At 33.8% G+C, this 17,213-nt stretch overlaps 2 protein-coding genes across 2 annotated transcripts; one reads left to right on the top strand and one right to left on the bottom strand.

The window, feature by feature from the left end:
• The first annotated feature begins 3,169 nt into the window (after window positions 1–3,169).
• On the top strand, window positions 3,170–3,829 carry LOC110710587. The gene has a single exon (XM_021888918.1). It carries the CDS (start codon window positions 3,229–3,231, stop codon window positions 3,577–3,579), a length of 351 nt encoding a protein of 116 aa, XP_021744610.1. The 5' UTR covers window positions 3,170–3,228; the 3' UTR covers window positions 3,580–3,829.
• A 7,566-nt stretch (window positions 3,830–11,395) lies between these two features.
• LOC110710544 (peptide chain release factor PrfB3, chloroplastic) lies at window positions 11,396–16,238 on the bottom strand. Its single transcript, XM_021888866.1, has 6 exons — window positions 15,760–16,238; window positions 14,617–14,834; window positions 13,774–13,974; window positions 12,788–12,997; window positions 12,017–12,191; window positions 11,396–11,766 (listed from the first exon to the last, which is right to left on the bottom strand). Exons 1-6 carry the CDS (start codon window positions 15,920–15,922, stop codon window positions 11,477–11,479), a joined length of 1,257 nt encoding a protein of 418 aa, XP_021744558.1. The 5' UTR covers window positions 15,923–16,238; the 3' UTR covers window positions 11,396–11,476.
• Window positions 16,239–17,213: the final 975 nt, after the last annotated feature.

The raw sequence follows: 17,213 nt of genomic DNA, 5'->3' as shown, positions 1-17,213 counted from the left end.
ATTAGACGTAAATTAAGAGCTGAACTGAACTGAACTGAACTGAACTGAATTTCAACGGAAGAGAACAGGCCATATGTTGTCGTTCATTAATTATATCATTATCTCAACTCATCAAACTCTAGCATTTGTAATGTGTGTCCTGAGACTCCGGACTCCTGAACGATAATCCGGCGTAAGGTAGTAAATTACAACATTTTTCAAAAGTTAGGTAGTCAATTACAACATTTTTTTTAATAGGTAGTTTCTCGCAAATTCTGGACTATAATTGGTAGTTTTTCACAAAATTTCCTTTTTAATAATAGTAGATTAGTACAGAGTATAATTCCCCTTGCATTGTGGTATCAAGTACATAATTACAGTTCTCGTAAAAAAAGGTACATAATTAGAGTTGGGCCCTATTCTTTTGAGCTTTTGGGAAGAATAGAGCAGATTTCATTAAAACAGAGCAGAACAGATTTCAACATAGTAGAGCAGGGCAGAGCAGATTGGAGCTGAACTGAACTGGACTAAAATTTATGAAATTTTATTTTATAATATATTTTAAATGAAAGATGAATAGTTTATAATGGAGAAGAAGGAGTGGAAATTGAATTTAATTGTAGAAGATATTAAGTTGGAGGAGAGTGAATCAAATAACATTCATACATGTATTGAATAAAAGCTATGAGTAGTGTGTGTGTGTGTGTGTTTTTTTTTTTTTTAATATGAGAAAGGGGATTAATTAATGAAAATGTGTGGTGAAATGTGACAATGGTGAAAAATAATAAATTTTATATGTGACATGATGGGGAAGATGGTTTGTATTTTTATTAAATACTCCCTCTTTTTTTTTTTTTTTAATGCATCACTTTTCTTTTAAGGGGTGTTTTTTTTTTTAAATGCATTTTTCCTTATTTGGTAACTTTATATTATATTTTAGGATTTTTTTTTACTTTTGCTACCTGTGAAACAGGTGTATTTTATTTGTGCTACGTAGGAAAAGTTTTATTTTATTTTACTACCTATCAAATCATTTTTTTTAAATTTCGCTACCAGTTAACGGAATCCGACGGATTCCGTTAAGTTTTTTTTTTTAAAATAATAATAAATTTAAAATTAAAAAATTATTTTTTAAAAAAAAAAAAACCAAACCACCCCCTACCCTCTGCCGGCGGCTGGCGCCCAAACCCCCTCCCCTCTGCCGGCGACCCTTTCCCTCTCCCTTTCCCCCTCGAACGCAGCCCATCCATTCCCTCTTTTCCCCCTCATTCTTGCTGCCCCGACCCCAACCACCACAGATTGCGGCTTCTACGGGAAAAAGGACTTCTACTTCGCCGGAAAACAAGGGTGCGGCTTTGTCAACGAAGGTAACGGTCTCGGGGCTAGTGATTATCTTTAATTTTTGGGTCGATTTTGGGGAAAATCGATTTTTGGGTCAATTTTGGGGGCAATCGATTTTTGGGTCGATTTTGGTGCTGCGATGGGGGATGCGATGGCGATGGTGGGGGAAGGGAGGGGGCTGCAATGGCGATGGTGGGGGAAGGGAAGGGGCTGCGATGGTAGGGGAAAGGAGGGGGATGCGATGGTGGGGGCTGCGGTGGTGGGGGAAAGGAGGGGGGCTGGGTTTGCCGACGGCGGCCGCCGTTAGGGGGATGGGGCTAACGGGAGGGCTGGACTTGGTGGCTGGTTTTTTAAATTTTTTTTTTTTTATTTTGGTGGCTGACGGGGAGACATTTAGGGTGACTAAGGAGGTAGTGGTGGTCGGAAGGTGGTAATGAGGGTGGCTGGATCTCACTAACGAAATTATTAACTGAAAACGTTAACTGGTAGCAAAAGTTAAAAAAAAGGGCATATGTTAGGTAGTAAAATAAAATAAAGGTTTTCATAGGTAGCAAAAATGAAATTGATGTGTTTGATAGGTAGCAAAAGTCAAAATTCCCTATATTTTATTATTTCTCTTTCTTACTTTAAACCCCACTTAAGTTATTTTATTATTTCTCTCTCTTTCATGGTCTCCACTTATATAATAAAAATATTTACTCTCATCACATTCTTTCTCTTTCATGATCCCCCATCTAACTTTTACTATAATAAACTAGCCTTCTGGCCCGTGCGATGCACGGGTTATTCATATAAAATTGTATTGATAGATAAGTGAGGAAATATCAGTAAGTCATTATAGGGTATAATATGTAATCGGAAATATGATTAAAGAAATTAAAATTTTGAAACTTTAATCGAAAAAAGGCTTATATAGAAGGTGGAAGGGCTAAAATTAAAGAGAGAATAGTAAAAGGTTGAATTAAAGGGGAGAGATGAAGATGAAGAGATGAAGTGTGTATGAAAAATGAATTATAAGTTTAATGAAAGAATTAAAAAAAATGGTGTACGGAGTAATAAAAAATTAATAGTGTAAGATGGCATGTGGCACTATGCTTAGAGAAGTGTAACAGAATGGATGGGGACATGTGTATTTCTTAGTTTCTTGGTTATAGTTTTTAAATACGGAGTACTAAGTATAGATTTTTCACTCACTCACAATATTATATTATCCTCTTAAAACTCCGCGCATCACCAAGTGATGCAAATTAATAAAAATAAATAAAAAAAAATAAAAACGAGGGAGTACTAAATAGATTGATATTACTAATACTTCATATGTTCTTTTTTTATTGCACCATAAGGGGTTTTACGCTTGCCAATGTATTATTTTGGCTATTAATATCTTTAATTATATTTTTGTAAAATTTATAAAAAAATTGATTGATATTTAAAAATAGATTTCAAGACGAATTTAACTAGATCCCACATGATGACTATGTTTTTCCTAATAGATAAATCACAAAAGATGGTCAAAAAAGATTAAGTGAATAGTGTAAAAGTTTTTATGATGCAATAAAAGAAAAACGAAGGAAGTATATCGAATTTGAGTTGCTTTTATAGACAAAATAAAGTTACGTATGGTACTCTAATGAATAAATGAAGTTACTCATACAAATGAATAAAGATTAATCATACAAATCAATGTCGTGATCAGACCGCGCACAAGTACAATGGTAAACGTTCCAACTTGTTGCAAATATTATTGTCAAATTATTTGGCTTGTACTACGTATCGATACGACATCGTACTACATCCCAAGGGCATGGCCGAAAGCCTCTATATAAAGGGGTCTTACACTAGCACGACAATCATCCTTATACAAGTAATTAAGTTAAACATTATTATATTTGTTAAGAGGCTAAAAAAATGGAAATGAGCAAGAATGTAAGAATGAGTGTTCTCTTGGTGGCTGCCTTAGTACTGGTAGCAACCATGGCACCTCCGGCCACGGCTATCCGGGGAAAAGTCCCGTTGTTGCTCGCCCTGCGACAACGAGGAATCCCGGTGACACAATCGGAAGAAGCGAAAAAGATTGAGCAAGAGCTTGCAAAAATCATGCTAGAAGCTGTTGCTGAATCTGAGTACAACAACAACAACAATAACAACAACGCTCTACGTTGTATTCCTAAGTATAACAGGTGTGGGCCTGCTGTGGATGGGGTTCAGTGTTGCCCTCCTTACACTTGTACCTCACAATACTATGGTAGTTGCTCTTAAATAATGGATTATGATTATAATTAGTCCATAAATCTTCAACATTATCCTATAAATCTATATAACACATGTTATATAGTTATTGGACTGTTACTTACGGTGATGGTACAACTAAATAAATAAGGTTTATGTGACATCGTTATTGTACTTTTACTCTTTTGCCCGCTTAAGGTGGTTGAGCACTTGTAGTCACTAGTCAGCAACCAGCTGACCTTATAGTATATTATGAATATATAATCTATTATTCTTATTAGTTTTATCTATATCGATCTTTTAATTTTATATTTTTGATATTCGGAATCTATTTATCACATTATTATAACCCTTATATTACTAAATATATGATGATGTACAGAGGAGTGGAGGACTACGGAGTATTTTATGACTTTATTTATTGATTACTAATAAAGAATTATGATCGTCTCAATCCTACAATGTTCTCCCCTTCAATGAATGTTACTCTCCCTATCACAATTTTCTTTGCTCCATTTGACTTATAAAACTTTCACTAAAAATAATTAAGTAGGACAAGTAATATCATATAAGCCTACTAATATGTGGCTATGTGCCACCTGAATTTCATGACTTGCTAAGTGCTAACCCAATCAATTTTGACTAAAAAATGACTACTTTTCCTTTTATTTTTGGACAAAAATAATATTAATACTTTCTAACAATATTTTTTAATCAAACCAACCTAAGTCACCCTTAGGGGACGTTTGGTATCAACTTAGTAAAGGTAACGGAATGAAAACAAATTAGGAGGAAAAAGGGTAATATATAGTGTTATCCTTACTAGTTGTTTGGTATTATTAAGGAAACACAAACAATTACAACTAATCCATTTTCTTTTGTTTGGCATTAAAAAGGGAAAACAAATTTTTCAAAAAAAAAAAAAAATAAAAATATTGGTGGGCGACATTAATCAAAATTCACAAGCTGCTTTATTATTGCTTCAACCTACTCAATTTTTTTTCCCCTCTTTTATCTTACTCCAATTTAATTACTCTTATCCAATAACCAAAATCATCAGCTTATCAAAAAATCAGATGACTTAGGTCACTTTTTCCTTTTATTGATCATAAAAACACAACTACACATATTCAAATCAGTAGACCATCAAAATTATCAACATCAAATCATATAATCGCAAAGGCAACAATCTTCATCGATCATTATGAAACTTCATTCATTATTCCTTTATTTTTTTAAAATTTTTGGTAGGTAAGATGTTAGAATGATGAGTTGTTGTTGAGTGATTTTATTTGACCCAATTTTGACAAGTCTTGAATAATGAAGAAAGATCTTGAACAATGGCATGCTGAGAAATCGAATTCGAAAGAGAGATATTGGGTGAATAAGAGCTTTGAGAGAGAGAGTGAATGAGAGATGTTAACATTGTTAAATGCAGGAAACGAAATTTGTTTCCTTGGGTCAAAAAGCGGAATCAAATTGGGGTGAACTGTTACACCTAGCTAACAGTATTCGTAAATTACTCTCTATCCTTTACCAAACAAGCAGTAACGGAGTGGGTTATTTGAATCCGTTTCCATGGCTTAAAAATTCTATACCAAACACCCCCTTAAAGTGTCACCATTCTCTAAACAAAATTGCATTATCTCTTTTGGCCAAAATGAATTACGGAGTACATGTTAATATATTCTTATCATTACTCATTAACGATTAATAATATATACAAAAGTATTTTAGGTTAAACTAGGAAACTATACAAGATAATTCCCATAATACAACTATACAAGATAATTACCATAATACAACTATACAAGAGATAACTATCGCGACTAATTACAAAACTATATTTACATAAATAGATTATTTACATAATCTATCATTATTCAAGTGGATGCTACACATAAATATAGAGAATTAAATCACATCCATTCAATGCTTGAATAACATTTTAGATAGATGCATGTGGTAATGTGGTATTGGCCTATATAGCGGTCTATTTATTTTAATTTTCCCATCCCCTTCATAAAAAGACTATATGAAAGTAGGAGAATGATTGAATTCTTTTAAAGTATTATTACATTCAATTTATTTTGACTTATTTAAGACAAATAAGCTTAGATAAGTGCATTATATAAAAGTTAGAAATAAATTCATATATGTTCAAAAAATGTAAATTATGATACAGTAAAAAAGAAAAAAAGAAAAAGTTTATATATGCTCACATTAATGACTTATATATGTTATAATAAAAATAGGAATATGTCATTCAGTCTATTCCTTATCTAGGTACCATGCGACCCACTAAAAATCACATTTGTAAATTGCCACCAGTCAATCTAAGGGCCTATTCTCATTGACTGAACTCAGCTGAACTGAACTGGATTGAACTGAACTGAACTGAACTTAATTGAGCTGAATTGAACTGAACTGAATATTTTATAAGAGAAGAAAATTAGTAGCTGAGCTGAACTGAACTGAATTTCAACGTAAGAGAACAGGCCCTAACTTATTTTGCATCCATATTATCCGATCAATCTCTAACTGAGGACACTATTTTTTTTTTTTTTTTTTTTTAAGGAGTTTGATATTGACATGTAACATCAATTATTGTGTATTCCAACAAACATATTTATAGCACGAGAAAATGACATAATACCACAGATTTGTAGATTGAAATCTGCATTTTTCTTTTTTATAAATAATTATACAATTGGTTGATTTTTTTCATTAATGGTGTAGGATTTGAGATAAAAACTTTTACCAAGTGAGTCGATCCTTAATTAGTATGAGTATATGATTATCATTTCTGTTAATGGACCAATTCAACTAAAAGCTTAAATTGATGGTTGTTGAGGTTCAGGAATATGTTTTATACTTTATCACGTTTAGGGGTAAGCAAACCGGGTACCCGGTCAAAATTTTAGGATCCGAACCCATAATAAGTTGAGACTGGTTTGGAATCGGAATTGGAATTGGTTCAACCGGGTCCTAAATATTATGACTTAAAACGGGTACCCACTTATGTATATAATTGTTAAAATATAATATATTTAGTTTATTTTCATTTTTAGCATTTTAACACTTGTATTTATATATTCATTAAGCTATTTTATTTATGTTAGGTATTAATAACAATTTCTTTTTTATTTTACTAACTAGATACATTTAACATAATTTTATTTTTAGAAACTTATTTAGTGTAACATATTTTGGGTAATCGGGTACCCAACCGTTTCTGGGTCCAAAAACCGAGAATTAGAATTGTAACCGGTTGCAACTGGTTCCCTAATTTATTACCTAGAATTGGAACCATCGGGTCCAATTCCGATATCGAACTCGTTGGTTTCTAACCGGTTTCAGCTCCAATTCCGGGTACCCGGAATTTTTGCTCACCCCTAATCACACCCCCTTACATGAGAACTCTTTTGGCTTAAAATGTTGATGCAACATAGGCCCTGTGCATACCGTATGTGAAATGTTCCACTTGAAAGTGGGAGGGGGTGGATGAGATTTGAACCCGTGACCTTTGTGTCACGCTGACTCTGATACCATGTTAAACCAAATCAATTAAAAGTTTAAGCTGATGGTAGAGGCTTAGGAATATGTTTTATATTCTATCTACTTATGTATATACCTTTTTAATATTGGTGTATAGAGAGCACAAGGGATGTGAATCGATTTCAGTATCTCCTGATACCGAGAGAAAGCTCTAACCACTTAAATCATCCCACACTTTCATTTTTGTCAATACCTACATGCAACATGTACAAATTCTTAAATGAACCTAGTTTACACTAATTTATTGTGGATCACTAAAATTATAGACAATATGATTGTTTTATTAATAAAAAAAAGGCACTATATATATCAAAATAAAGGTTATTATGTTGAAATAAAAGTTAGTGTGACATTATAAAAGTTATAAAAGGTTAATTTTTTAATGAAGTTTTAAATATAATGATCAATATGAATAATATTATTGTGAACCAGGTCCACTCAAAATTTTCTATCCAACATTATTTCCACCTTCCAAATCCAATCTTCCTTATCTAGGTACCATGGTACCATGCGACCCACCAAATTTCATATTCGTAAATTGCCACCTTTCAATATGACCTTTTGCATCCATCTTATCCGATCAAATCTCTCAGTGAGGAACTGAATACACTACTTTACTTTTAAGGAGTTTGGTATTGACATTTAACAATAATTATTGAATTCCAATAAACATATGTAAAGCACGAGAAAATGACATGAAACATTGAAACCACAGCTTTAAAATTGAAATTGATATTTTTCTTTTTTTTTTTAAAAAAAAAATAAAAAAATTATTATACAGTTGAAGTTGATATATTCACTAATGATGCCGGGTTTAGTGTGGCCCAAATTCCATAAACTTCAAGTAATTAATTATGTCTCAAGTTTTTCTAAACATTTTCATAAAACTAGAACGTATCGGAGCTAATTGCGTGTTCGGCAAAATATAGCTGTGAAGATAGCTGTAAACTGTGTATGAGATAGCGGTCGACTAGCTGTTACATATAAAAATTAATATTTTATATTTAAAACTATACATTTAATTTTCAACAGTTACCTCAAAGCTACCTCTACTTTCAAAAGCTAATATTTCTAACTTTTCATAAAAGCTACCTCCATCACTAAAAGCTACCCTAACCACTACTTTGCTAAACACTCACATTTTTTGTTAACTAAAAGCTACCTAAAAGCTACTCAAACACTAGCGCCAAATATGCCTTAAAGCAAGGAGTAATTGGTAGCGTCTTTGAATAACTGTAATTGGTAAGCGTCTTTGAATAACTGTAATTTGAATAGCTGTAATTGGTAGATATGGGTGGTTTTTTAAAAAAGTAATTGGAGTTGTTTTTTAATTTAAAATATATAGAAGTGGAAGTGCATATATATTGAGGATTGGAGTTTTGTAGCATTGTGGATAAAAGTAGGGGAAAAAACTAAAATTTTATACTCCGTAATAGATTCTAGCACTTTGAGAAACTGGCAAAAAATTGAGAAAAAAAACTTAGAATTGGCGAATGCTCATCATGATATGAAGATCCCAAATAGCATACATGTATGTAGATGTTTCTACACATTTCTTGGACTTCCAAATACCAACCATAATTGTTTGGTGTTGAGCGTCATTTGAAATCATGTAATTTACCTACATCCTCCACTATCCTATGTTATAATGTATAAAACATAATCCTGACTCTGATACCATGTTAGAGGATCAACTCAATCAAAAAATTAAGTTGATGATTGAGGTCTAGAAATATGTTTTATATTCTATCATTATACTCCTATCCTCTCTTATACATTTTACATTATACGAGTGTCCCTTCATACATTGTTTTGATTTGGAATGATTTTACCTATACAAGTCAACTCTCTAAGATATCAAGATCAGATATTTCTACATGCACACAATAAGATATAGTGAGAGTTAGCATTTGTAATACTCACCCCTATCTAGCATTTTGGGTACTACTTTTACTCTCCTATTTTTATAGAGTGCTTTACAATGCTATCATGGTTTTTTTAAACTAATTTTTCCATGTTAATTATTGTAGATTCCTTTTTTCTATTTGTTATGTTTATATTTCTCCTTAATTAATAATTCTCATCATTTACATCTTTTTTTTTTTTTTTTGGCTACGCGCTCATCACAAAGTCACAATCCATCCTAAAAAGTCTAGAATTTGTTATATACTATACATTCGGACGTACCGTATACCCAACTAACTCAAGGTTAGTGTTTGCTTTCTATTTGATGATTAAATATAAAAATAATCATCAAAATGAGAACAAAATATTCATGAGTATACGGTATACCCGGCCCGGGTGTATATAATAAGCTCTTTAAAAAGTAAAGTAAAAGGATGAAAATGATACTTTGTACTATGTACTTCACTGTCCGTAACAATAATAGACATGTATGAATGTATGATGTATATGAAGTACGTACTCCAATTTCTTAATAATTTACTACTCCATATCAAACTTATCATTGTCAAATGCTTATCTTACTATCACCGATATATAACATATAGTATTATAATCTATAATATGTTGAACATACATGTCTTTATTTACTTCGTACATTGAGACTAATTCAATAATATCAGTTTCCTTTGGATAAGTTAACATAAATAAGTTATTTGAGTACAAATTTAAGAAAGTCTTGCGCTCGAAGAAGTTTTACCCGTGTGCTGCAATGAGTTAGAGTTGGTTTGATTATATTTATGTTAATATTGTATCTTGTTAGGAGTTTACAGAAGTTAAGCAGTTTTCTCCACATCTTTTCTCCACTTTAACAACATGGCATCAGACATCTCTAATTTCTAGAGATTTTTCCATCGATCTTGGTTAGTTCTTGTTTAATTCCACAATTTTTATTGTTTGTTTGAGAAATTTAGGCTTCAAATTTTTTCAAGTTCATCCGTTTCTATATATATAAAGGGTTTATGTTAGAGGACCAACTCAACCGAAAGCTTAAGCTGATGGTTGAGGCCCAGGAATATGTTTTATACTCTATCAGTTTAGTAAGATTTCTAGGGTAGAATTACTTCATACAAAAAAAAAAAAAAAAAAAAAAAAAAAAAAAAAAAAATGAGATCTTTATCAATGGCTTTGCAGAAGAACTCTGAAGTTGTGATCGCTTGTGATCATCACTCGGAGTGGCCATCGGGAACACATAAAGTAGAGGTACTTGTATGGTATGAAGAGTGGGAAAGGACGATCAAATGTTGTGACAAACAAGATGAAAGTTCGTACGTTAAAAGAGATAAAAGATCCTTCTCATTGGGAGTGTTTAATCCGGTAGATTGCGAAGAGTGCAAGTCTTGGTTTTTAAATTACCTTGAATCTTTCGTGTTTCACCCTAACCCGGATGATGTGTTACATGATCTACACAAGAAGGTTTCGAGTCTTCGATTTAGGGTAGCCATAACACATGATGTTGAAAGTTGTGGGACTACTAATGAGATTATTAACCACATTGAGCGACATTGTATATCACACGATAAAGAGTGGTTGATCACTTGGGTAGACTTTCGGGAACAACCATATGAGCAACATCCAACATTGCGCGCAGTGGAGATGGCTAGTAAGGCCGGGAATTTGTCTAAGAAGCTTGATGAGTTTACTTGTGCTATATGTCTTGAAGGGGTTACGAATACGGGAAAGAAGAGGAAGAGATCGAGGTATGGTGGTAAAGAAGTAGCGCGACAGGAAGAACAAGAGGAAAACAAACAAGATTGTGTTGATGCCAAAGTATGTGACATGTCTACCAGAGTTATAAGATTGTTGTCATGTAATCATATGTTCCATAAATCTTGTATGGATAGATGGGTGAAGGATGGCCGTCGTTATACTTGTCCTCTTTGCCGAGTTCACTTGCTGAAAAGATCAAGATGTGTTCTCAATGGGTGTTGCTAAGAACAGGGCTTTGGATCATTCCAAGGCTATTAAGTTCGACATTGATCAATTACATATGTAGTGAGGCGTTTAGGGTTAATCCGAAATCTGGTTCATGTAACCTTGGAGTTGTATAACCTTTGATTTTTTTTTTTTTCTAATATTTTTTATTCAAGTAATCAAAATTACAAGATTTAAATCTTGTTTATCAATTATCAGTCTTATTACTGCTAGTGCTGGCGGCCTTGGCCAGGGAGAGAGGTTGTCTCTAGACTCGCGATTCCTTAAATTAGTATGTTTGAAATGTACCTTCGATTCCATGGCTATGCAGTAGAATGTTGTTTCTTTGCCACTTCCTCAAAGGAAGATTTACCCTGTAAAATTAGAAATTGGGAAGGGAAAAATTATATACAGTACCAAATTTTAAATAAATAGCTAACCTCCATAATCTACTAATTTAGTTAGTTCACAACAAAATCCAAGAGCCTAATTTTTAACCCTTTTCAGTAGCATGTCTAAGACTTGCATAGGCAGCAATAAACGGGTTGATGTTCCCATCCAATACAGAGTTTAAGTCAGGAAGTTGTACACCCGTCTTCAGATCTTCTACTAGCTTGGAAGGCTGCAACATGTACCTTCGCGTATCTTGATCCCATAGATCTACAATTGCATCCCTCTCAATGCTGCTCAAGTCAGAGACACCTTGCTCTGACATCACCACAAGAAGCTTTGCCTTCAAGCGATTCAGTGCTTTCATCTTGTTCGCAAATTTACTCCTCTCACCTGCAATAGAGACTCGGTTTATAAGAAGAATGCACTTATAGTTTTTCAATCTTCATAAAACATATTAATCTTCCTACACCTAACCGCTGTTTCATCACTCTATAATGTATTACTCCATATATTCTAAGTCCTTTCTAATCATTCTGTCATTATATGTAACTCACCAAAATGGCAACAAAACCACTAGTTTCTTTTGTGCTACCCATTAACCATCATAATCACGAACACAGAAGTCAGCTTGTCATAATACCTGAGGATTGCACGCATATGCCTGTAGGAGCATGCTGAATATGAACAACGGGTACAATTGGTCCTGTATCATTTTCACTCGGCAAATAGGACATAATTAGATCATTATCATCTAATGGTAAGTCAGAGATCGTCTCAAGAAACAGAGGAATGACATCCACAGCTGCTAAGATGACCTGCACATAAAATCAGGGAACAGTGAGATATTAGATAATATCACGGAAAGCTCAACCGATTTCTACACTGTACAAAGCAAAGAATGTTGAGTGTTAAAAAATATAAGCTTTTTCAATACTAGTAAGCTATAAGGTGTATACCTCTTTGGAAGCTGTACAACTGCACAAACATTCTTATAGTATTGTTTTTTGTACCAATGCTTACAGAGTTACATATCGATATCATCAGTTGTGCTTTTCAAACTGACTTGAATTGAAGTGCGGATGATGCACCCGCCCTCCTCATATCTTATGCCGACATGTTTCACTGTTAGAATAAAGAGGCCACAGATTCAAGCTTTAAGACCTTTTGATTATCATTGGCCTGATAATGATACCATGTAAATGACCTTATGGTTTATCCTATAATAGTTACTAGGCTTTCAATATACCTCTCAACCTCTGTCCTGAAATAGTTGTTACTATACCAAATATTGAATTTGCAATGTTATTACTGAATCCAAATGGAAGTAGTATATCAGCTTTATGTAGAAATTAGATCAACTGATAATAATAAATGCACTTTCAGAAATCAGCACTAGTTAAGCAAAGTGTACCTCATGGAAACTTGTTTTTTCAAGTGAACTCATCATGCGGTGAACACCTCTTTCGCCAATCAAAAAACCATAAGCATACTTAAATTCAAACTCAATGGTGGCAGACTTGATGCCCCCACTGTTCGAGGAACACTTCTCCAATACTCTCCCTTTGTAACCTTGCTTTTCAGCCCATTTGACATACATGCTTAGAAGTCGTTCTGCCCATATCTGTATTTGGAAACTTGTAAGAGCATACCAAAGAGACGCAGAAAGGAAAATATACAGGCCTAAATCAAGAAGGCACTGGTTATAGACTATTGAGATCAGAATAGACATGCTTGATGCATATATATAGTGAGGTTATTACATTAGCTTGGCTTTCCAAGAAGAAATTATTGCTTATATTAGGGACTGGTATATCCCTTATGGTTATCCAAAATGCACAAGATTTGTGAAAATATTCCACAAAGCATTAAAGAGGGCTTCAACAAGCAATGGTGCAAGTCCCGTATTTTTCTCCCAATTACTCAGCTCTACTTTTCTTCTATTTGATGGGGAAAGAGGACATGGGTTAGGTGGCCCAATCCAACTCAGCTCAATCTAACGGAAAATGGAAGAAATATGCAAACTAGAATCAAACCAGATGAACATAATCAAACTACTCATCCTATAAGTCAGTATCTTGCTACATATGGCATGGTAAAAGAGATTACAATTTAATGCCCATTTCTAGAGAAATTTTTAGCGTCATTGTGTAAGATAAATTGCACATTTGGTCCTATATTGTTCACGCGGCACAAATGCCAAAAGATTTCACCAGACATCTAGATCAAGCCTTCTTTTTTTAAAAACCATTTATGCACAAAAAGTAGGCCTCTATACCTTATTAAATTGAACTTTAGCAAGCATGCAAATATAAATCAGTAAAGTGTCTCCTACGTTGTAATGTTCATGCTTCAGTACTTCAATGAAGAAATTTTTTACTAATAGAACAGAGAATAAACCTCTGAGTAGATGCCTTTGTCTCCAGCTTTAATAACAAGTGATGCTCCATGAATGTCAAAAGGCCCTTTCAAAAGCTTGGACATCTCATATTGATCTAAGAACTTGCTAATATCAACTGATGCATTATATGCTTGCTTTATAAGTCCATAATTTACAGCATCTGTTTCTGCCAGCTCCTTTATAAGTTTTGCATCTTCAATCTGAATACATAAGACAAATCAAGTAGATGAGTGAAGCATAGTGGTCAAGTCAATCCAGCAAATATACATGAATAGGAAATCACGAGATCATGTTCCAGGTATAAAATTATAACTGAGATGGGAACAACAAGATAGTATCATACTACCTAAAAATATCAATCAGTCAGCTTACTAAATCAGGTAAATCTGCAATCATTTTCACAGAGATACTGTTTCACGTTCTTTCACCACTTGGTTCAGTACAGACAATTCAGAGAGAGAACCAAAGTCATTATGCTGGTGATTGCAACTGAAATCACAGTGTCACATTAAACTTAACCATTTTAGTAACTGCATAACTTTATAGTTCTGCAAATATGCCAACAAGCAGCGCCAGACCACTAAACCATTTTCTGCAATTCTTAACCAGTCCAGCATAATCTATTTGCCCAAATCATAGCAATACACATGTATACATGTTTAAGCTATATCATGAAGAACTCTTTTACACAACTCGGAAATGCATGAGGAAAACAATTCAATCACAAAATTGATGCAGAAGAGAAAGTGGCCAAGGTCCAGATAAGAACCTCCAGTAAACAAAAACACAGATCATTCTCTTGTCAAATACGAAGTAGGAAGAAAGTACAAATTGAGCATCACCTTATATGCAAGGTCTTTGAGAGTATCAACAACTTTGGCACGATCAGCTAATTTGGCAAGCATTTCATTAGATTTTACAGGATCATCCCAGTAGTTGTAATCACGCATTTTCTCATCTCTCCAGACAGACATCTCTTCTTCAAGCTGAAGCACTGTTGGTGCCAGCATCTCACCACGAAGAACAGTATCTTCAATTTTCTTTCTCAAAGCAAATGTCCCTACACAAAACACAGTTGCTGACAATCAATTCTACAAAAAGCAACAAATTACAACCATCTTTAAGCACACAAAACTAAGATGACATTTAAGAATCAAGACATAGTAGCACTACCACTAGATTTACTCCCTCACCTCCCAAATCCCACCCCAGGTAAATTTTAGTTGGACATTCAAGAAGCTAAACAATCATTTGCCCAACTATTACTCGGAACAAAGGATCTTACTTTTTGTTACACTATGTCATGATCCTCTGAATACGAATCCAACCACCTAAAACCTTAAAGAAGAATCATATTAACTAATTAGCAACACCTACCATGTGAAGTGGCCTAACTGGTCTACCAAAATTCATCAAGTGATAAGTCTTACTTCATCTCCTTTGCTAATTATGAACAACTCATTTGTGGATTTCATTAACACCGACCGCCTCCCCGCCCCCCTCCATCAACATAATTTTCAATTAGTTCTCTCAGTACCACAAAGGAGGATTAGAGCAATTTAGTCCCATTTGTTTTAATGAATTCAGTCGGTCGCTACACTGCAATTCCTTCTACAATAGTACCCATGTTTAAAGCTCATACCCTAAACTCATACTATCTAGTTGAAAAACAGCAAAATTAATAGAAAGAATAATGATAGCCACACATTTGAATTTCTACCACAAAAGCCCTAATAAACTACTCCATACATAACAAAATGCATTCCATAGTACAAATTGCTCAAAAAACAAGTAAACCAGCAGCAACAACAACAACAGCAAAGCCTTCTCAAAATGAAACAGCAAGGGGAAACAATTATTTTAAAAAAATTAAATAGAAATTACTTTGAAATTACATATTCTATCTTCTTTTTTTTTTAATGCAATAAAAGCTAATTTCTGGCAATACTCAAATTAGAACTGAGAGAGAGAAAAAGGGAGGGTACCCAGTTGTTTAAAGACCCTGTCTTTATCATCAATGGAGTGAGAAGAACGAATTGGGTATGAAAGAAGATGAGTTGGGGTTATCTTCCTGTTCTTGTTCTTCTTCTTCAATGAGGAGGACTTCCATTTGGAGCTGAAAGACAGAGGTTGTGAATTTGCCGCCATTTTATTTTGCAGTTGAACACCTTCATATCAATTGGCTACCCTTATCCATTCAATATCTTCCTAAACAGTCTCTCAAGCTTCTTTAATCTCTCTGTTTTTTTTTTTTTTTTTTTTTTTTTTGGGCACCGTTTCAATGCAATCTTGTAATAATATCTTTACCGTTTAGGCATCAGGCATGTATGTAGGCATTGTAGAGCCAAAAAAGAAAAAAAATTACTCGGTGGAGTACTTAAAATTAAGATAAATTATACGAGATATACGTGACTATGTATGCAGACTTTAGATAAGTAAACTTCGTAGTTATTGTTGGGCTATAGGTCCCTTCCTATGTAAAGAAAGCTCATTTTGATATTGTGAGTGTTTTGGAGCAACTAATATAGATAATGTCTAAATGTGAAGTCTTCTAAGAAGCTTCCTTTCTTGACTTTGAGGGTCCCTTAATGTGGAAGTCTTTGGGCAACAAAGTCTTTGGGGACATAATTATTTGCTGCCAAAACCACAGTTCAATTTTTTTCATTGCGCAGCTTCAAAAATCATCTCTAATCGAGGCTCATCAGTGGTCCGATTTAGCTCAAATTTTGACAGCCTGTTCGGGACATCTAGAGCTTTATTTTTAACGGTGGATTGTCATTTGCTCTTACTGTTCGTGAGATACAACTAATGGACAAAAGTTCACTTTTCTGGTTATATCTCTCAATTTTTTCCGTCATTGTTAGCTCTTATGATTGTTGTTGTTGGGTAAATTGAGTACCCACTTTTAGGATTTGGAATTGTGTGTTGTGTAACTTTCTTGATCATAATAAGAGCAGTTTGGGTGGACTCCCTAATCATCCCGTGGAGTAATGTATCATTTATTTTCTCCTATCATAGGAAACCTAGTTGGCAATGCCCTAGAAGAGTATGGGGTAGGATTTATTGCTAATGATGATCAAACCTTACACCATGAGGATGCGAGGCGACCTCTTATGCCACTACACCAAGAGGTCTCTTTCATCTCTTACTTACATATTGGTTTAAGAAAAGGACGTATAAATATGTAGATTTTGGGTTGTTGTCTTATTTAAATAGTAAAGGACTCTGTAAACTGGACATTACAAATCTAAATTATACTCCGTAGCTCGTACTCTATTTTACATCTTAATTCTCCTCCAATCAACTCCAACTATAACGATAATACTCGTAATTGAAATGAATTTTCCCTAACCTAATTGCAAAGTTAATCAAAAGATTTAATAATGTTAACTAGAGACTAACTTGAATTAATATTTAGGAAAATTTGAATTTTGGTACC

This window comes from Chenopodium quinoa, unplaced genomic scaffold, assembly GCF_001683475.1.
Source record: "Chenopodium quinoa cultivar QQ74 unplaced genomic scaffold, ASM168347v1, whole genome shotgun sequence".
Classification (NCBI taxonomy): Eukaryota; Viridiplantae; Streptophyta; class Magnoliopsida; order Caryophyllales; family Amaranthaceae; genus Chenopodium; species Chenopodium quinoa.
Note: the sequence above shows the minus strand (reverse complement) of the source record. Positions and strands in the feature narration are given on the sequence as shown.

Bases quoted from the DNA above. Each gene is read 5' to 3' on its own strand.
- LOC110710587 (XM_021888918.1), top strand. From the start codon at position 3,229: ATGGAAATGAGCAAGAATGTAAGAATGAGTGTTCTCTTGGTGGCTGCC.
- LOC110710544 (XM_021888866.1), bottom strand. From the start codon at position 15,922: ATGGCGGCAAATTCACAACCTCTGTCTTTCAGCTCCAAATGGAAGTCC. The intron at 13,975-14,616 runs GTGATGCTCAAT...TTATGTATTCAG, and splicing joins TCAAAGACCTTGCATATAAG to ATTGAAGATGCAAAACTTAT. The intron at 12,192-12,787 runs GTACACTTTGCT...TTTTATGTGCAG, and splicing joins AAAAAACAAGTTTCCATGAG to GTCATCTTAGCAGCTGTGGA.